General features: G+C 41.5%; 1 protein-coding gene across 2 annotated transcripts in view; it reads right to left on the reverse strand.

The window, feature by feature from the left end:
* The window catches only part of mvb12bb (multivesicular body subunit 12Bb), a 60,699-nt gene extending 43,809 nt beyond the window's left edge, over positions 1-16,890 (reverse strand). For both annotated transcript variants that reach the window (XM_047380776.1, XM_047380775.1), the window contains exons 1-2: positions 16,761-16,890; positions 11,417-11,518 (exon numbers count right to left, since the gene is read on the reverse strand). In XM_047380776.1, coding sequence (XP_047236732.1) covers positions 11,417-11,482 — 66 coding nt within the window. In that variant the 5' untranslated portion in view covers positions 11,483-11,518; positions 16,761-16,890. The remainder of the gene's footprint in view (positions 1-11,416; positions 11,519-16,760) is intronic.
* Between the last annotated feature and the right edge of the window lie 5,660 nt (positions 16,891-22,550).

Consider the following 22,550-nt stretch of genomic DNA (forward strand, 5'->3'; position numbering starts at 1 on the left):
AACCACCCTCTGCTAACAAACACACATAAATAATAAATTTTTTGTTCAAATGCTTAAAACTCAGATTTGCAACACACAGAGATCATGCTTGATCAGATACTACGTAACCTATAATATTAGAGGAAACACAATTATGCTCTCTTAATAAAGACCAGTTAAAATAATTTACCTTAAGAACAGTGCTCAATAAACAATTTACAATAATCCGAAGGTCTTAAAGAGCTACAGATACCATGACACAATATATGACAAAAAATGTCACCTTTTAAGCCCCAAGGAGTTTTCGTGAAGTTTGTGCTTGAAATAACATGACCAAATCTAATTGAGTTTTTGTCAGCAATTACAAACTCTAAATAAATATTCTTGGTCTGGGGTTGGGGGAATTGAGCTCTCCTTTATTGTTTAGATGTGTATAATTCCAATAGTAAGGCATTTACCTTTACTATGGTTTGAGAGTTTAAACAAGGTGGCATTAAGTTCAGTTGAAAGGGGGGTAAGAGCTTGTTGGCACATCCTGATTGTAACTCCTGCACAGAGTGTGGATGTGTGACTCTGCCTGTGATGTTTGATGTTGGCTGGTGCTCCAACTAAATTCCTGATCCCTGTGGAATGGCGTTTGATCTGGGCCTGCGCTCCCTTGTGTTGGATCAACCTGCTCAAGTTCAGAGATATAAGAGTCCCATATCGGAGAGCAAAAGAGGTAATCTGCCCTTTGATCTGCTATGTAAAATGAAGGTAGAATATGTTGAGCAGTCAGTATTAGGGAGGAATTTGAAGAATTTTAGTAAAATAAATATATATATATATATATAGCTTAATATCCTGACACCTCCACTCTTTAATGGTGGATAAGCACACCGTTATATAAAGGTGATATTTTTGCTTGTCTCTCATATCAGCAGATTAAAGACCACGTAGGATTGCTTGAAATATGTTTTAAAGACGGATTATTATAAAAAGTTACATCCAAAACAGGTTCTCAGAAAGATTAAGGGCATAGACATTTGTGTTAAAAAGATTCCAACATTTACTGGTGCAGAAATATGAACATTATAGTGGCAATGGCTTCCAAAGTAGTGCTGCTAGTCTGGCTTGATTTAGGCATTTCTCCAGTTTGTGCTTCCTGATCTAGATCTTTAAAAGGTGCTTATAAAACTTATATTTCTCCAGAAACCTCCAGTCAGGAATACAATTGTGCAGGAGTTTAAAGCATTGTTGGGATATAACAGAATATTCCAAACTTTAAGCTTCTCATAGAGATGCCATTCAGTCAATCATTTTAAGAACAGAAAGCATATGAGACTCCCAACCCACAAAAACATAGGCATCCATTTAAACTAACAGACATTGCAAGGATAGCAGTGAAAAGCAGATAAGAGGCCCATGATAACTCTGAAGAAGCTGCAGAGATCCTTCACCCTGAACACATAATTCCCACCATGAAACACAGTGGTGGCAGCATCATAGTGCGGGGATGCATATCTTCAGCAGTGACAGGAAAGCCAGCCATAATTGATGGGAAGATGGGCGGAGCTAAATATAGGGCCCGAAAATCTGTCAGAGGCAGCCAAAGACATGGGGCTGGGAGAAAGGTTCATTTTCTAGCAGGAATACTACCAGAGCAAAAGAGTGCTATTTGGATTTGGTCTATAGCATAGAATCCCAATAGATTAAATTTAATTTGATACTAACTTTGCAGGGCATTGTATCTGTGTGGAAAAATAAAATATATACTATATACCAACTTCCAATGCCGGAACGCTAACTTTTCATTAAAAGAAAACCAATGCATTTTATTGAAATGCAAAGCATACGTGTAATAAAATTCCATTGTGATCATTTGACCGATCTCAAGTGTTCGATTACTTACAGTAATTAACTGTTAAAACATCTAAAACATTATGTAGACTGAGACGTATTTGGATGGGTGGATGTATAGCAGTGCATCTGCCCAAGAGCTTTATATTGTTCAGTGAATTATTTATGGTGATATTTTTCAAAAATTGGGTTGCTTTTAGTTCAAAAATTGGCTTTATTTTTGTGCATGTGTGATCATCCTTCACATCCAGATCTACACATTCACTATTGTCTTCTCAAGTCAGCAGTATGTGGATTTACTTTTAGCTTATCAACTCTTCCTGTACTGCCCCCCAGAACAAGTGCAGTAGTTGCACATCAGCCGAAATGTGTTAATGCTCTGTGGAGCTGCAAAAGGAGGATGTCTTATGGGGGTTCTTTCTGTTTGTCACTATGTGCGTGCAGTTATCCTGCCTGTGGCTTCATTCTCTTTCCACCCACCATCATCTGCCAGAGATTCGAACAAGCTGGGTGTGTAGGGTGGAGCAGGAAGAGATAAGTACTGGGAAGAGAGGGAGGGTTTGAGGGCATGGGATGAAAAACAAAAGGGGTCGGAATAGGAAGAGAGAGAAGAAGGAAGAGAAATCTGCCCTTGAGCTTGTTTGGCGCTTTGTTTAACTTTCACATGCTTCTCTCTTTTCCACCCGCACCAGTTTAATGAACAACAAAAAAAAAAGAAAAAGGTTGTGAACCAGGTTGCACTTCACTGCTTCACATCAGGGGACAGTCTTGTTATTGTGAGACTACTGTGATTTAAAAACAAATGAGGACAAAATGAAATAACATAGGCTTGGACCAAATATCATCAAACTTTGCCTCTGGTGTGTCTACAGCATTGGTGGCAAACACATAAACAGAATCCTCCTAACCATCAAAGCCAAGTCTATGAATAAGTCATCTAACAAGTTAACAACATCATGGGAAGCTGCCAACATCCTGACTGTGCATTGTGTTGCACAATCGCTTGCATTGTGCAGCCAACAAAAAAGAAAACACTTCTTTCAAATCAATGTTTTAAAACAGGTTTTTTGTTTGTGAGAAAATTAAATCAACTTAAACATGGTCAAAAACGTTTAAATCCTGCTAAATGCCTGATTTACTATTATAAGCAAATAAACGTAAAACTGCAGGTAAGAAATTACAGCCATGGGTAACTACACAAGCTGAATAGCAACTAAGCCAGCTCAGTCCTGAAACAAATAGGTCCAAAATAAAAATACAATTGCAAATTACCGAAATCAAGTTTAATACAACATCAGCACACAAAAGGTGTAAAAAGAGCCTCATTCACAATTCATGACATGATGCTAAAGAAACTATTTTCACAAAATTCTTTTGCATCATATCCTGCTTCTTGGTCACCCTTGACAGGAACATCTTCCCCTAATATCTTCTTCAGATACAGTTCAGAACCACGGACAGTGCTGAGCAATAAGTCACTGTGGTGTAATATTATGTCAAATATTGTGAGCTTTCCTGCCCACTTAATCTTCCAATTCCTTGAATAAAAGATATCCTTAACAATTCAAGCATCTACCACACTTGATGAGGTTTAAAATCCCTGATGGATTGCATGGAGTGCAACAGAGCCTTTAAGTAACATTAGGGGTTCATGGACAGTACAGTACAAGACCACTCTTTGGTCCTCATAGCCTTCACCAAGCTACTCGCTGCAACTCTTTCATTCTCAATGACCTTCTAAATACTTGTTATACTAGTAGCCCCAGGGACAGATAAAGCAGAAGTTTAAACAATGACTGGGAATCATGTGAAGAAAAACACAATAACATGATATGATGGTTTGTAGCTTTTCAGTAGAGAAAAAATAGGGCTTTGCTTTCTTTTTGCCACTCTATCTCTCGCGGTATTTTCTGAAAACTACTTAGGGAGAAAAATATGTACAATTTGTGGTAATATACCTACTGTCGTTACGTTTGTAGCATTTATTGACAAAATGCTATTTTTTCTGATTTGATCATACTTTTTTCTTTAAAACGTTCATGCTTTAAAAGGGAAATGCCCATCAGTAATGTGGAACAAGGCTAATGTCAACAAGTGTAATAATATTAACCCTCAAGAAACCAAACATTGCCTTTTTTAAGTTGCAACAGCAAACATTGTGTCTGGAGGGTTCCAAAGTGGGCGCTGTCATGTTAAACATTGAGACTAACACTAACAAACATTCATGTCTTACTTGTCACTAACTTCAAATTTAGGTTAATGATCATGTATTTGATACAGTGAAAAACAGCATTAGTCTTCTAAACTTGTCACTTTTGTTTATTTATTATTTAAAAAAATATGTTAAATAATTTACAGTAAAATATATAGCCTAACTATCAAATATCTTAACGTTAAACCATTGTGGCATAATGCAGCTAAAGAAAAGCTATCTGACAGCAGATTTGGCTGAGGTATGAAAGCAGGTTATGTACAGAAAGCTTTAGTGTTCCCGGCTTGTCCATCTGTCAATGTGTCCTTGTGAAAGTTGCTCCAGATGGCAGTGGACCACTCCGCATTGCTACTTTCCTGCCATCAGTGTAAGTGTTGGCGTGTAAACAAGTGATCACTATGTGGAGACTGAAACGTATTTAAGGTAAATCAAGCAGCAACACTTGCAGGTTGACATAGACAAGTGTAAGCTAAGCATAAACAAAAGCTTGGAATGGCTTCTTCATACACAAATGTTTTTTTTTTCTTTTTTTTCCACATTTTGCCATGTTGCAACTACAAACTCTCAAGTATTTTACTGAGATTTTGTTTGGTAGACTTAAACAAAGTACCTCAAAATTTTAAATTGGGAGAAGGTGGATAAACAGTTTTCGCTGGTTGTTGCAAAATAAATCTAAAATGTTTGCAATGCATTGATATTCACTTTCCAGTAGTTAATCCATACAAATATATTAACCGCAATTAAAACAGCAAGTCATTTTTCTCTACCAGCTTTGCATCTATAGAATCAATTAATCCACGTTTTCACTGTTTTAGTGCTTCCCTTTAGCTCTGACCAGTTATCCCATCCATATCCCTATAGAATGAAGCTGCTACCACAATGTTTCAATGCTACAAAAAGGTTGGGGATGGTGTGTTCAGGGTGATCTGTAGTGTAAGGATTATGATTATTGATTAATTAATATTTATCAGAAATTCTAATTAAAAATCATAATTCAGAAAAATTATTTCTTAACCAAAAATCATTACTTACAAATAGAAATCAGAGATGTACTCTGGTGTTGTGATTATGGGCTCAAAGCTCTTAATAATACAAATTAGCTAATTATCATTAATAATTGATCATTATTAACCAAAACCACTAAATGTCACTGTTTATTCAACTGCTTCACCGAAGGTGGGGGAACTTCGACCTTATTTTGACAGATAAATCACTCTTGCAAATATGAACATATATATATATATATATATATATATATATATATATATATATATATATATATACCCCTCCTTGAACCACCACCTTAACGTGGTGGAGGGGTTTGAGTGCTCAAATGATCCTAGAGGCTATGTTGTCTGGGGCCTAAATGCCCCTGGTAGGGTCTCCCATGGCAAACAGGCTCTAGGTGATGGGTCAGACAAAGAGTTGTCCAAGAATCCCTCATGAAGAAGAAAATACGTGACGTTGCCCGGTACGGCGGAGCCGGGGTCCCACCCTGGAGCCAGGCCTGGGGTCGGACTCGTCGGAGAGCGCCTGGTGGCCGGGTTGCTCCTCGCGGGACCCGGCCGGGCCAAGCCCGAACGAGAGACGCGAGGCCATCCCCCAGTGGGCCCACCACCTGCAGGGGGAACCGTGAGGGACCGGTGCAAAGAGAATTGGGTGGCGGACGAAGGTGGAGATCTCAGCGGCCCGATCCCCGGATGCTTAGGCTGGCTCTAGGGACGTGGAATGTCACCTCGCTGGGGAGGAAGGAGCCTGAGCTTGTGCGGGAGGTCGAGAGATATCGACTAGAAATAGTCGGGCTTGCCTCCACGCACAGCGTGGGCTCTGGAACCCATCTCCTTGAGAGGGGTTGGACTCTGTTCTACTCTGGAGTGGCCCACGGGGAGAGGCGGCGGGCTGGTGTGGGTTTGCTTGTTGCCCCCCAGCTCAGCCGTCTTGTGTTGGAGTTTACCCCAGTGGATGAGAGGGTCGTATCCCTGCGCTTTCGGGTTGGGGAGAGGTCTCTGACTATCATTTCAGCCTACGGGCCGAGTGGCAGTGCAGAGTACCTGGCCTTCTTGGCGTCCCTGTCGGGGGTGCTGGATAGTGCCCCTCCCGGGGACTCCATTATTCTGCTGGGGGACTTCAACGCCCACATGGGGAACGACAGTGACACTTGGAGAGGCGTGATTGGGAGGAATGGCCTCCCCAATCTGAATCCGAGTGGTGTTTTGTTATTGGACTTCTGTGCTAGTCACGGATTGTCCATAACGAACTCCATGTTCAAACATAAGGGTGTCCATCAGTGGACTTGGCACCAGGACATCCTAGGCAGGAGGTCGATGATCGACTTTGTTGTCGTATCATCAGATCTTCGGCCGCATGTTTTGGACACTCGGGTGAAGAGAGGGGCTGAGCTGTCCACTGATCATCACCTGGTGGTGAGTTGGATCCGCTGGAGGAGGAGAAAGCCAGTCAGACTTGGCAGGCCCAAGCGCATAGTGAGGGTCTGCTGGGGACGTCTGGCGGAGTCCTCGGCCAGGGATGTATTCAACTCCCACTTCCGGGAGAGCTTCGAACAGATCCCGGGGGATGATGGAGACATAGAGTCCGAGTGGACCATGTTCTCCGCATCTATTGTCGATGCTGCTGCCCGTAGCTGTGGTCGTAAGGTCTGCGGTGCCTGTCGCGGCGGCAATCCCAGAACCCGGTGTTGGACACCGGCAGTAAGGGATGCTGTTAAGCTGAAGAAGGAGTCCTATCGGCTGTGGTTGGCTTGTGGGACTCCTGAAGCATCTGACGGGTACCGTGAGGCCAAGCGTGCTGCGGCCCGGGCTGTGGCAGAGGCAAAAACACGGGCCTGGGAGGAGTTCGGTGAGGCCATGGAGAAGGACTACCGGTTGGCCTCGAAGCGATTCTGGCAAACCGTTCGTCGCCTCAGGAGGGGGAAGCAGTGCTTCACCAATACTGTTTATAGTGGGGGCGGGAGACTGCTGACCTCGACTGAGGACATTATCGGGCGGTGGAAGGAGTACTTCGAGGATCTCCTCAATCCTGCCATCACGCATTCCGCGGTGGAAACAGAGGCTGGGGACTCGGGGTTGGACTCTTTCATTACCCAGGCTGAAGTCACCGAGGTGGTTAAAAAGCTCCGCGGTGGCAAGGCTTCGGGGGTGGATGAGATCCGCCCTGAGTACCTCAAGTCTCTGGATGTTGTAGGGCTGTCATGGTTGACACGTCTCTTCAACATTGCGTGGCGGTCAGGGACAGTGCCTCTGGACTGGCAGACTGGGGTGGTGGTCCCCCTTCATAAGAAGGGGGACCGGAGGGTGTGTTCCAACTACAGGGGGATTACACTCCTCAGCCTCCCTGGTAAGGCCTACGCCAGGGTATTGGAGAGGAGAGTCCGACCGATAGTCGAACCTCGGCTTCAGGAGGAGCAGTGTGGTTTTCGTCCTGGCCGTGGAACACTGGACCAGCTCTATACCCTCTACAGGGTGCTCGAGGGTTCATGGGAGTTTGCCCAACCGGTTCACATGTGTTTTGTGGACCTGGAGAAGGCATTCGACTGTGTCCCTCGTGATGCCCTGTGGGGGTTGCTCCAGGAGTATGGAATCGGGGGTCCTTTACTAGGGGCCATCTGGTCCCTGTACGAGCGGAGCAGGAGTTTGGTCTGCATTGCCGGCACTAAGTCGGACCTGTTCCCAGTGCATGTTGGACTCCGGCAGGGCTGCCCTTTGTCACCGGTCCTGTTCATAACTTTTATGGACAGGATTTCTAGACGCAGCCAAGGGCCGGAGGGGGTCGGGTTTGGGGACCAGTGGATTTCGTCTCTTCTTTTTGCAGATGACGTGGTCCTGCTGGCCCCCTCTAGCCAAGACCTACAACATGCGCTGTGGCGGTTCGCAGCCGAGTGTGAAGCGGCTGGGATGAGGATCAGCTCCTCCAAGTCCGAGGCCATGGTACTCGACCGGAAAAGGGTGGCTTGTCCTCTTCAAGTTGGAGGGGAGTTCCTGCCTCAAGTGGAGGAGTTTATGTATCTCGGGGTCTTGTTCACGAGTGAGGGAAGAATGGAGCGGGAGATCGACAGACGGATCGGTGCGGCTGCCACAGTAATGGGGGCGCTGTGCCGGTCCGTTGTGGTGAAGAGAGAGCTGAGCCAAAAAGCAAAGCTCTCAATTTACTGGTCGGTCTACGTTCTTACCCTCACTTATGGCCATGAACTTTGGGTCATGACCGAAAGAACGAGATCCCGGATACAAGCGGCTGAAATGAGCTTCCTCCGTAGGGTGGCCGGGCACTCCCTTAGAGATAGGGTGAGGAGCTCGGCCGTCCGGGAGGGGCTCGGAGTAGAGCCGCTGCTCCTCCACATCGAGAGGAGCCAGTTGAGGTGGCTCGTGCATCTATACCGGATGCCTCCTGGACGCCTTCCTTGGGAGGTTTTCCAGGCACGTCCCACCGGGAGGAGGCCCAGGGGACGGCCCAGGACACGCTGGAGGGACTGTGTCTCTCGGCTGGCCTGGGAACGCCTTGGGCTCCCCCTGGAGGAGCTGGAGGAGGTGTCTGGAGAGAGGGACGTCTGGGCGTCTCTGTTGAGTCTGCTGCCCCCGCGACCCGGTCCCGGATAAAGCGGAAGACGACGAGTACGAGTATATATATATATATATATATATATGTGAAGATTTATTGAAGCCATATAGCCCTGATATAATTACTGCTCTGGTCCAAAAACCTTCACCCAACTAACAAGCGCTATTCTCCACAAAGGGGATAAAAATGACTACCTAACAATACCAATAAAATAAATATATGCGCATTGAGTGTCTATGAAGGTCAAACCAGCAGTTTTATGGACAAAATGTGCAATTTGGGTTAACTTGGAAAGATAATTCCTCCTGGTGTCCTGATTCTCACAAATCTTGAAAAAAGGGTCATACAACTCTGAGGCGGGAACTCATTGGAAAAACTCCAGTAATAAAACTGGAACAAAGGAGTGTTCAGGCTACGAGGCCCAGACTGCAGCTGCTTTGAATGGAAAAACCTTAAAAGTCTAACTTCTAACTCAAAACACGCATCTTACTGATCGCATCCGCATCCGCTCCGCGATTCAGCCGCACTTGCACATCAAATCAAAACAGCTCAGCATAAAATACTTCAGTCAGTATTCCGTTCAACAAGTTGATACCTTGGATTAACTACTGGTGATTCTAAATCATCTTAACTATGCCTCATCCTACCCAGACCTCTGAATGCACCTATCCAATTTAATATAAAAAAAAAAAGAACAAAATTGCTTGATGTTGATTTCTTCCCTTCACCGGTGTGAGGATGGGTTGCAGGTCTAAAGAAGAAAACGTGGAGGGGATCACACATCCGTGATCAACTCAAAACAAAAACCGTAAACTCCTCATCCATCCAAAACTTGGAAAATATAAAGAACCGTTTAGTCGACTGAATCACAAGGGGTCTCCTTGGAAATTAAACCTCTGTGGGTTTCCACCTGAGCCGGGTGTCGCCGGGGTCTTCGATCAGTATATGAATCTTCTGACCTTCTTGTATGAGACAGATTTCTAGCTTTCAAGCTCTTCCAGGAGTGGCCGTCTAGAGGAAAAGTTCTCCTGTGAGCTTTTGTCCCTCCAGATATGTGCCTCTGTTGCGTCATCCCATGAGACACGCTGGAAATGCCAACGAAAATTGATTTTCCATCGGTTTTATAATCCCGGGTGACGTGAGAGCTACAACGTCTGTTGAGCTGCGCATGTCAACCTGCGCAGCCCAGTCCGTCTGTTCGACCAAAATGGATGACTCCAGCAGTACTGTCGGTTTTCCAACACAGCGTTTTGTATGTTTTCTTTATTTTGGTCTCATCTATCTAGAATGCATTCTTCCAAAGGTTTGCTGTGTCTCCTACCAATAACAAATGAGACTTCCTGTGGGTTTCTTATTGCCATTCTTTCATAGTAGGACAGACTTGTAGAGTACACAACAAATGGTTGTCATGGTTGTCCAACTAACAGAATCTCCCATATGATCTGAGGATCTCTGTAGCTCTTCCAGAGCTACCAGGAGACTCTTGGCTGCTTCTCAGACTGATTTGCCTATTTTCCATTAGTATCTACTCTTCTGAGGGCAACTGTGGCTCAGTAGGAAGAGTCTTGCAATCAGAAGGTTGTGGGTTCGATTCCAGCTTCCTCCTGCCATATGTCCTCCTGCCAAGTGCCTTGCCCTGGGCAAGGCATTTAACCTCAAGTTGCCTACCGATTTGCGTATCGGTGTATGAATGTGTGAGCGTAAGTGAGTGCGATTGGGTGAATGTGGCTCTAGTGTAAAGCAGTTTGAGTGGTCTGTATGACTGGAAAGTTCAGTCCATTTATCATTCTCAGGTCAGGTTGGTTTGTTTTTCATTACAAACCAAACAACAGCATTGACTGCTACTCAGTCTATGCCTGTTGTCAGACAGAGTGAAAGAAGAGAACCAGAGAAGGCTGCGGACAGCAAGACAAAACACTGGATAACCAGAGGAGAAAGAGGGATGTCATGGAGCAGTATGAAACTGTATAAAAGGGTACAAGCTAACACTATAGCTTGCTATAGTGGGCATATGCACAATAAACCCAGCGTACAGTGATTTACCGGTTCCAATTAATTGTTACAAAAAGAAAAGTCTAAAAAGAGTACCGACGGCAGAACCGCACTGAGTAGGTACTAGTGGAAAAGGGGCATTTGTATGTCTTGTTAGTTCACGTGGATAGCCATGTATTTGCAGGTCTGCAGTTGTGCCATACTCTTTACATTTTGGGATGTTATTTTTATAAGTCAATCCTGCTTTAAATCTCTTCACAACATTATCTTTCACCCTTCTAGTTTGCTTCTCAGACTTCGGGACTTTTTATATGCAGGTATACTCTCTAACAAACCTTTGAGCCCTTGACAAAACAGCTTACATTAGTACTACACGCAGGAGGACTCTGTTTAAGTGCTTCTGCAGGCAACTAGTTACACTGGATTTCATTTAAGGGTCTCGATTTAAAAGGGTTAAATACATAAGTACACAAAGCCTTTCAGATTTTCATTTCTAATAAATTTAGAATACCATGTATAATTATCCTTCAATTTCATAAATATGTGCTACTTTGTGCTAGTCTATCACTTTAAATCCCAATGAAATACGATGAAGTTTGTGACTGTAATGTAAAAAAATATAAAAGAAATTCAGGGGTCAAGGCTATTAGCCTAAATCTATCCCGCTACCCTTTCAACGTAAACACAACTCAGTATTAAATACGGGTGAAGTGTATTGAAAGAAAAGCTGAAACATTTCATGTAGCCAGTCATAATGAATTATCCTTCCTGTTTCAGTCCTTATCCAGTTATGTAGGATTATTTTAGAGCATCTCTACTCACAACATAGTAGCCATCAGGGGTTTTGCTGAGGGAGCTGACTACTCCGACTGCAGAGATGGGGTCCATAGATAGCTTGTTGTTCTCTTCAGACGTGTTGGAGATCTGTTAGAAAGGCAGATGGGCCTCATAATGCGTTTTGCATTGCAGTTGAGAAAATACACAATATTTTGCTGACACACTAAAAAACTCTTTTTTTAAATAACATTCATTTCAAAATCTACTTTTTTTATTTAGCAATAAATACAATTGTAAATGCACAAAATGTGAAAGAAAATGAGTATTGCATCGTTTACAGTGCTGACCTGCAGGATGGAAGGGGTCTTTCTAAGTCTAAATGGCTACATTATTGACTACTTGATGAGGTCTATTAGGCTCTAGAAGAAAAAGTAGTTGCCTAATCCAGGATCAAATGACAAGTGAGACCAGTGACAAAACAGCATTCGGAGATCACCGTCTGACTTCACCAAATCGCAGATTAGGAGGGAGCAATCACATATTTTCAGGGAAGTCTCAATCAATTGCTATCTATTTCTGTCTAAGGGAATTTTTGCCTAATGGATATGCAAGCCTTTTTACTGGGTAAGTGGCTCTGCAAAGGTTCTCTTATGCAGTTTTATTAGATTAGGTCTAAAGCTTTCTTGCACTAACTGACAAAGTTGCAGCATTCAATCTTTATATTTACAAAATCCATTGCAATTAAGCTGATCAAATTAGAGGATTTACTCCAGAAACATGCTGTCTCGTTAACAAATGCTAGATAGCTGTACTTATTCAAATGAAACTGATGGTCATTTAGCCGATGGAATGAAATATATCTTTGTAACAATAATTTGTTCAAATGAGACATTTTAACCCCTAACCAAAATCAGTGCTCAGAGTCTGAAACAAGTCATAGAAAAAAAAAACATTGTAAACGTAATCCTCTGTCTTCAACAGCATATAAGACCATGATGTTAATAATGACCATGAAGTTAAATATTGTTGTTTAATTACACTTTTTAAAATTAAAATATGTGTAAAAGGGAGCTTTTAGCAAGAGCATTGTTAGGTCTATTTTAGGGGAGTTAAGCCCCCTATAGCTCCAGCAGTAAATAGGTGGTGCAGTTGGTAGCACTGTTGTCTTGCAGCAAGAAGGTCCTGGGCTTGACTCCCAGCCAGGGATCTTTCTGCATGGAGTTCCCCATGTGTTTGTTCTCTCTGGGTACTTCAGCTTCTTCCCACAGTCCAAAAACATGACTGTTAGGTTAATTGGTCTTTCTAAATTGCCCTTAGGTGTGAATGGTGTGTGCATGGTTGTTTGTTCTGTGTGTTGCCCTTCGATGGACCCGCATCCTGTCCAGGGTGTACCCCGCCTCTTGCCCATAGACTGCTGGAGATGGAGAGAGCACCAGCTCCCCCATGACCCAGTATGGAAATAGCAGGTATAAAAAATGGCTGGATGAATGATCATGCTGGTTGATTTATTGTTTTTGTACATATAGGGTTAGATTTCAGTAAATTCAGATCATGTTTTTGTCTGGACAGGTGTACTTTCTTATTATCATTACTATATTCGCTGTCATCTTTTCTTCATGAACACAAACCCAATATGTAGCCATTTAAATAATACCAGCTCATACATCAGTCCTGTCACAAGATGGCTCGGGTTGGTGTTAACAGCCCACCACAAGCCTACACATCAGAGGCTGAAAAACTGCTCACTGAGCTGATAACAGACGTGGATGACAAACAACACAGACTCACCCTTGTTCTAAGGGATTTTAATAGCGCAAACCTCTGAAATGTACTACCAAAATACAAACAGCATGTGAATTGTCCCACAAGAGACACAAATACACTGGACCACTGGTACACAGTCTTGAAAGAAACATACCATGCAGTTCCCTGTGCAGCTTTAAAACTCCTTGATTACTGTCTGCTTCATCTAATTTCAACCTATAGAAAAAATTTTTAACTTCTAAGCCTGGAGTTTGGACTGTTAGAAAGTGGGCTGATGAGCCATGCAGATGTACAGGCCTGCTTTGACTGCACAGATTGTAGAGTTTTTTGAAACTTCCGCCACTGGACTGGAGTTTGATGACACTATGACTTCATACATCAGGTTATGAGGACCTGTGTGTGCAGGCCAAGACCTTTCGCAGGTACATCTATAAACCATGGTTCACTTTGCATCTGAGAAACCTGCGTCAGCCCAAAAAACAGACTTACAGCAGTGGGGACTGGGCCCAGTATAAGCAGACAAGAAATAAACTAACCAAGTAGGCCAGGGCAGCTGAGAGAAGCCACATCAAGAAGCTAAAAAGAAGCTTTGCAGTGAACGACCCAGCTGCACCTCCAGAACTGAATGGTAATTCCCCCTTCAGGCTGAAAACCTGCGCTGACCTACTGGCCACCATTATCATTCAGATCTTACACAAGTCTCCGGAGCTGCATAGGTTCCCTCCTGCTTTAAGTGTTCCACCATCATCCGGGTCCCCAAGAAACGCACCATCAGAGGATTAAATGACTACAGACCTGTCGCCCTGACATCCATGGTCATAAAGTTGGAGTGACTGGTGTTGAACAACCGAGGGACATCACAGGCCCCCTGCTGGACCTCAGGTAGTTTGTTTACTGGACAGACAGGTCATCTGGTGGTGCAGTCAGTTTGGGAATACACCTTTTCCTGTCCCACCTCAACCACCTAGAGATGTACACCAGGAACCTGTTTGTGGACTTCAGCTCAACCTTGGTGGCTCCATGGTGGCTCAGGTGGTAGGGGTTTTTCCTGTAACCAGTGGATTGCCAATTGGAACCCCCGCCCCATCCATTTCATTTGTTGTGTTCTTGGGCATAACAGTGTTGTGTTCTTGGGCAAGACACTTGACCCTGCTGATGGTGGTTAAAGGACCTGGCGGTGCCCTGCTTCCCTGCCTGGCTTCCCGACTGACCAGCAGCAGGAGCAGCAAGAGCAGCAGTACCAAGTGAGGCATTTCTCCCACACAAGAACCATCAGCAGCGGTGCCCCCAAGGGGTGTGTGCTCTCCCCACTCCTCTTCTCCCTGTACACAAATGACTGTACCTCTGTGGAGCTAACTGTAAAACTCTGGAAGTTCGCAGATGACACCACTGTTTTTGGTCTGATCCACGACAAAAAGGAGTCTGCATACAGACAGGAGGTGGATTGGCTGGTCCACCGGTGCGGTCAGAATCACATGGAGCTTAACCCACTCAAGACTTCTGGAGAACTCCCACCACACTGCCTCCCCTCACCATCCTAAACAACACACTATCTACTGTGGATCACATCCAGTTCCTAGGAACCATCCTTTCTCTGAGCTGCTCCTCACACATAGACAATGTTTGGACACAAACTGTTTAGACAGCAAATAGCCACAGAGCTCTTTTTGTAGAAAACAGCCACTACAGAGACTATTTCTTTCCCCAGGCTGTTTCTCAATTAAAAACAATCAACACCTTACATCCTGAGTAGTCAGCTACTATGCTGTGAAAGAAAATGAGCATATTTGTACTAAAAACCTGCCTTTCTTTTTCATTGTTATTATAAATAAAAAAGTACCTGTAAATAGATAGACATGTACATACAGTTCCTTTATGCTTACTTTATTTCCTATAAACTTTATATATTTTATACTAAATGTAAGTATGCTGTGAGCGATTGAAACCAAAGTCACATTCCTTGTTTGTGCACACAATCTTTGCCAATAAAACTGATTCTGATTCTATTTTGATTATATTCTCTAAAGACCTGGGAGAGGAAAACTATGATGTTTTCCAGAGAAAGCAGGACAAAAACAAAGTGAAATAGATAGGTCCCTATAAATGATCTACAACCAATAAATACACTATTTTAATGTGGTTTGATGTGGAGCTGCTGCAACTAGTCAACAGAATCAATTACACTGATTCAATATAAAACTTTATAACAAAAGTTATAAAAGTTTTCCTTGTGTGTTAATCTGTGGGTGTCCTGGGACTGCCTACATCCGTTCAGCTGTGTTCAGCTCCAGCTGTGTTCAGCTCCAGTCATCGGTTGGCTCCATCTGAGCTACAGTTTCAAAACAAACATGGCAGATGAAGTGTCTGATTCCCTTTTAATAAGCCAAGTCAGAAATGTTTTTCTCAACGGCTTATTTAGTGTAAAATATGGTATTTAGAGTAAGTCGACAATGAATGCAGGGTTTGAATGCTTAGTAAGTTTTTTTCATTGTGGACCACAGCCCCACAATAAGCAAATACATAAACATGAGTGAAGGGCTTCTGATGAGCCAACAGAAAAGACAAACCCATAAGTGTGTGTTTTTTTTTTTTTTATGTACTGTATTAAATCAGACACATCTGTCAGAGACATCTGTCTGTTAGGTTATCTACTAAATAAATGTTTAGACACGTTTGATTTAGCTGCACATTAAAGCTGTGTGCGTCAATGTGCAGCTGACCAAATTCATTTGACTGTATTCCATTTCAATCACATTGAATTGCAAAAATAATGTTAATATAATGTTGCATTCTTATTACATTCTTTTTGCCTCACCTTGTTTTTATGCTCTTTTTGTGTTTTCATTTTTTAGCACTTGTTTAATCATATAGCACTTTGAGATTTACTTAAATATAACATGCATTATAAATGAAATGTATTATTATTATTATTATTATCATTATTATTATTTTCAGTAATTCATGCAATAGAAACTCATTCTTTTTTCATTTGGTACTGCACTCAAGAACAGAGTCCTATTTGTGTTCATTTTCTGTTGTGATTACACAGGCTTTTTTATTTCTAAAAAAAATAAATAGTATTGCTTTATTTTGTTTGTTTGTACCATGCAGGAATTGGCACCTAATATATTTTTCAAACCTTGGAGCACAAAACTGTTTACAATTTATTTGTTGGTATACAATAGGTTTACGGTCAAAACAATAATAATAATAATGAATATTTTTGGAGCAAATTTGCAGTATGGATTGGCTGAAACCCTATGCAATAGATGAGTCTCTCTAATAAATTTAGTCTTTAGTAACAGATCTGGCTTAGTGAACTGTTCTGGCCACACTTTGCGGTGCCTCCAACTTTTAATGTAATTCAATCCTAGTGACGTTCCTGGCTTTTAGCATGGTGTTGTGAAATGTACCAGCTCCACTTTAAAAGATTTAGGCATTGGCTATTTACTAAAAACAATGCAGTAATTTCATGCAATAATAAAACAAAATTAAACACAAGTCAACTTACATCCATAATTAAGTCAAAAGTTAAGTCCACGTTCACCCGTGTTTCTAACTGGGACACAAAAGTGAATCTATAGGCCTAATAAAACCTTCTGTGAGCTGGCTGCCATATATTTACCTTTGTATGTGTGAGAAAGTCTCTCCGTCCTGAATATTGTCACCTTTTCAGCTCGATGTTCCCTCTCTGTCATGAATCCTTCAACACTCATGAACACTTCCGTGTGTCGCGTGCTGGTAATCATTAACCTAAAAGTCCACAGAGTGACATCACAAATATCAGCAGTCCAGTTCAAAGTTTCTTTATCTATTCATCTTTATTACTCGCCCGAAACAGAAAAGACTAGTTTACATGTCAGTTTGCTTTGTTAACTACTTGGTGGCTTTATTTCTTTGCCATAACTTATCCAGTTTAATTATTTGTGTAACTAAGTTTGCAGTTGTCCTGCACTTTCACTCTCATCACATAGATATATCTACGGGTCAGGCCTCCTGACAGCTCCTTGTCTCTCTAAAAGTTATCACATGTCCTTGCTGTAATCAAATAAAAGTAAGAGAGAGCAATGTATTTTCTAAAGCCCTTACACTGTTAGCTTAGTCGTGCATCTCACTGAGCACAGAATTTAAAAGCTTCATTGTAGACTAAACCAGCAGGCAACAGATGCATACCCATCATCAGGTTTATTATTTCTACCATCACAACACCATCGATACCATCTTTCAGTTAATTAAAATCTGAGACTTGCTGCTCTGATCTGTTACATGGTGCCATATGCTGGTGGGTTGTTTTTTTCTACGGCTAAACACTGTGAGCTGAATTTCTTTACATTTGTGAACATGTTTTATTTCCCTGGACATTTTTTTCATCAATTCACATGTTTTGAAGAACTGGAAAAAAGGCAGGGCATTACAGCTTATCCACACATAGAGATATAGAATCAACTGTACTATTCAAATTCACATCCCTATGACAGACAGACATGCGTGTACATAGATAAGAGGGTATGGCCAATGGATGGATGGATGGATTGATGGATGGATGGATGGATGTATGGATGTAAAAGGTAGTCAAAACAATACTAAATAGGCTAGGTCCTTGCCAAGATTTTAAATTGGAGACTATTTTTTTGTATTGCTGCACCACCATGTAGGTTAAAACTACCGATAATTTAAGGGTAATAAAAACAAAAGGCAATCCTAATGACATGCTGATGTTCAGTTTTTCAGATCTAACCTTTTGGCTCCAGTTAGATCAAAGCATCCTGGCTTACTAGAGATCAAAAGTTTAATTTTGAAAGTTACCAGTAAAAAATACAACAAAAACATGCCCTCAAGTTGCAATTATGTCTTTGAATGTCAGAGCCTGAACAGCCTGAAGGTCACTATCCAATATGGCACCCATATAGATAACCTAGTAGTAAAAGATCGAGTTATAAACTATTTATTAGTACCTAATAATTTATTAGATGGTTTTTAGCTAATTAAAGTAGTGGCACACTGTACAACACATATATACAATTGTATTCTTTTAGTGTTTAAAAAACATTGTTAATAGTAGTGTGCACCACAACATTTGGCAAGTCCCACTGGTTTTCTGCCTTGCAACTAGAACCCACTCACCCACGCTTGTGTGTGACATCATTCCTAGATCTGAGTTTTGAATTCCGAGACAAATTAAATGAAGCATTGTTCACATAATTTAACCCAAGAAATTGACTTTCATGCATGAATTGAAATCACAGACTTTGAGCTTATTGTATTTGATTGCTCATTTAGATATATGAAACAGGAATTATAAAGGCAGATGTACCCGTATAAAGTCAGACTTATGTAGGAGAGAATAGTATCTGGCCATAACAACGACTGGCAGGAAAACATTTATGAAGATAGCACCCTGCTGTCAAACCGTATACCTCAGATCACATACAGCAGCTCAGGCTGCTTATCATCACTGATGCTGGTTTCTGTGGCAAATGATTGGAGCAGAGAAAAGTATTTGCTGAAAGATTTTTTTCTTTCAATAATCTCACTTCTTCGTCTGCGCTTACACCCCACATTATAACCCCCACCCTTACCCCAACTTTACATAATCCTACCAACACATTCTACCATATCAAGGTGTTGACGACACGATGAAGCAGGCGTGTTGGATTTTTGGCACTGGTGGGAGCAAAAGAATTAAAAGGTGTCTGCTGAAAAGGATAAAAAAAATGGCTGGGAAGAGGTGCACCTGCTAAAGTAATGGTCTAATTATGGAAGAGGTGATGAAACACTCATTGAGAGCGGAGTTATCAGCAACACATGCTAACTGTGAAAATCATCAGCTTTTACAGTGTTTTTAATGGGCGCCGTGTCACATGCTGAGGTTTGCAGGGTAAGATGAGTGATGGCTGTGGCAGATTTCTGCAGGGGAGCCACCAGCGGGTGGTGCAGGGTGTTACGACTGGTATTTTGAAAAGATTCATTATGTTGCAATTTCTGTTTTCACCTTTTGTTTGATATTGGCTTTATTTCAGCTAAAACTGAACCGTCTGATCACGTTAACGTCTTATCATGTGCAAAACATCACTCTCAGGACTAATGTCCAGTGTTATAATTAATAGAGCTTAGACAAGCACCATGGCCTAAAATTCTACTTTTTTCTGAATGTCTTCACACATAAATGACGGAAGAGTAAAAGGAAAGGTTCTTTTTTATGTCTAAAGGTCATTTATTGCTATCTGTAATTTGCTGACACCAGTGTAGGGACTGAAAATGGAAATTCTGTGCTGCTACCCCAAGAGTAATATTATCCCTATCTCAACTTGGGAAATCTACACAGCCCCAATGTCACCGACATGAACCCATTATGGGCTACGTAGAAATCTGCAGGTCTCATTTTAACACAACCCCCAGCCCCCTCCTCTCCTCCTCACTTTTTTCTGTCTACACACAGAAAACCAAATCCCTGTGTCTCCTGAATGGCTTATAATAACCAGCTTTAAGAAGGCTACCCTTAGTGCCCCCCAAAGGATACAGCCTTGCAAGGTTCCATAATGTAATGCTTCTTTCTAATTAAAGGTCAGTTCGGTCTGGTCTCATTGTCGCCCTGGCTGGGAAAAATCCTCTGAAACATGATGGATTGTCCAAATGTGATTTAATTTTATATTCAAGCCATCTGTTTTCTTCACTAAAACACTGAATTTTTAGAGTTTAAAGTGTATGAACTGTTCTATTTATTTTCTAATTAAACACATTTATGGTTATAAATGTATAATTTGACTGCTTTTACATATAAAAATCAACATTCTAAGATCAAAGTGAATGTTTTTATAATTATCCATGTTGTGCAATTTGAGCTTTTGCATTTAGTCTCATAGATTGAGTGACATAACTCTTGTAAATACAGTTAAATTGAAAAGTTAAAAAGTGAGTTGGCCTTTTGTCTTCATAATCTTGACAACAGCCTGAGGAGTCTCTCTGGGGTTCAGGTCAGAAAAGGTCTTTAGCCAATCAAGCACAGCGATACAGTGGTAAAATAAAAATGCTGGTACTGGTATTTTTGGCAGTGTGGGCAGCTACCAAGTCCTGCTGGAAACTGAAATAAGCACCTTCATAAAACGTTTTAGCAGACAGAAGTTTGAAATGCTCTGAAATTACTTAATAGATGGCTGTGCTGGCTTTGGACTTGATAAAACACTGGATTAACGCCAATAGATGAAACAGAACCTCAAATTATCACTGACTGTGGAAAGTTCCCAGTGGAACTCAAGCTACTTGGATTCTGTGCCTTTCCACTCTTTACGCTTTCTCAAGACTTCAAAATAAAATGCAATACTTATGTTGATCTGAAAAGATCAATTCTCCTTACACCATGTCAGACACTTCTGACATTGTTTCTGGTGCAGGCATGGCTTTTCACATATAATTCTACCACACCTTTCTCTTCTACTCAACCTTCCATTATGCTCGGATTCCACACTTTGTCAACAGCCGGCTTCTTTATTAATGTATTTTTGGGGTTTTCTTTAGTAAGTTGTGAGTCTTTCTGCATTATTATTATAATTTTTTACTTTATTTTTGTTTTATTATTATTTTATTTTTTATCAAATTTTCAGAATTTTGTTTTTTATAAGTAAGCCATAGTCATCAAAATATTTTGAAATAAATGTTTTAAATATATCACTCTGTGTGTCTAATGAATCTGTATTATGCACCGTATGAGTTTCACATTTTTAACTGTTTTACTGAAATAAATTCACATAAAGATTCTGAACTAATATGATAGAGGTGCAGATCTAATTCCCTAGGGGCTGTTGTGCATTAGCTTACACATTCCAGCTCAACGTATCATCAAATTTGTGCTCATATACTCACATGCATCTGTGTATGTGGATCACACACACACACACACACACACACACACACACACATATACACGTATACTTTCCTCCGTCTGGTGGGGAGTCTGGACTGCTCCAACTGACTGCGCCTCACTGCCCTTGTGCAGTGGTGTGCCAGTTGTGCCTTCCCCCATTGCTGTGAATGCCACCATCTGGTGTGCCACGTGGACATCATAATCTCCCCTTAATTACATTAGCAGTGCAATCAGTTACTGCATTACAAGGCCGGGCGAAGAGCTTTTAAATCTTGGAGGAAATCATAAATAATTGCACTAAGTACCCACCGCCAGATGTGCGTGCCAACTTGGCTGGCATGAGATAAATAGTAACCCCAACAATGATGTTCGCTTTTTAGTCTGCAAGTAGTTTTTGGCCAGTTTGATCCTCCTGTCCTTTAAGCTCATCCATGTCCTCTTCCTCTGGGTTCTCACATTGTGTGTTTAAGCTCACAGAGATCTTTACTATGTTCGGTCAACTACTTGTTGCGCTAGTGGTTTTCCCACAGCTGTTTGACTGAAGGCTTCCAAGAAACAGTTTGCAACAAGGCATCTTGCCTCATCATCATCCAGTCTGTTAGTACCTACTCCAGTCATTCGCATGCAGGACATAATCTGATGTTTTTCAGGTTTGTTGTCCGCCAAATTGAAGCTTCTTTTTTTGGTGAATAAATGCTTGTGTAGCAAAACGAGACATTAAACATTATGAGACACCTTCAGGATGTTTTTTCCAGCCAGTGAGAGAATGTTTTATTGTGGTGCATAGTACTTTACTCATTATCCTCTCCATCCATGGAATCCCCATGGATGCTTGCAGTGACACACATCTTAATGTAGTGCTATCTAAGAGTAGATCCCTCTGCACAGAGGCTACATGGAGCTACTGGGTCTTTGGTCACTGAAACATAACCTTCTAGGAGAATGAGGCAATAAAGAGTTCCCTCAACTGTAGCCAGCTGTCTACAATGCATTTACATCTTTTAGAGAGATAATGTCTCAGAAATTATGTCCTTAGGGATGCTTCCATAAATACATTTTCTTGTGTTCATAAAAATCTAACTAACAATACCCTAAAGAAGGTTTCAAGTCTAGTCTGGGAGGACAGTATTTTAGATTTACTTCTGCAGTATTCTGTCTTTTAAACAAATCTGGACACCACTGTGTATTCAGAACTATGCTCCCTTTATCCTAATAACATTGTGCATCAAATAACCCCGCTGCTTAAAGAACCACCTTGTTTCCTGGTCACCTCAGTAAAAAAGATTCAAATTCTTCCATGGCCTGTCAGTGGATTAGGATTTAGGATTTGGGCTGTCACTTTGCACAATGTGCGAGGTGATTTATTGTTTCATTTTTTAAACAAAGTTTTAAACAAAGAAACATGTAAAAGAAATATATCTGTGACTTGTATTTATCTTACCAATGTGATATAATGTGATAATGTGATGTAAAGCTTATATTTGTCATGATTTGTGCGTGTTTTGGGATTCTTCTTCTTCTTATTATTATTATTATTATTATTATCAATATTAT

The sequence above is a fragment of the Girardinichthys multiradiatus genome, chromosome 12 (assembly GCF_021462225.1).
Source record: "Girardinichthys multiradiatus isolate DD_20200921_A chromosome 12, DD_fGirMul_XY1, whole genome shotgun sequence".
Taxonomy (NCBI): domain Eukaryota; kingdom Metazoa; phylum Chordata; class Actinopteri; order Cyprinodontiformes; family Goodeidae; genus Girardinichthys; species Girardinichthys multiradiatus.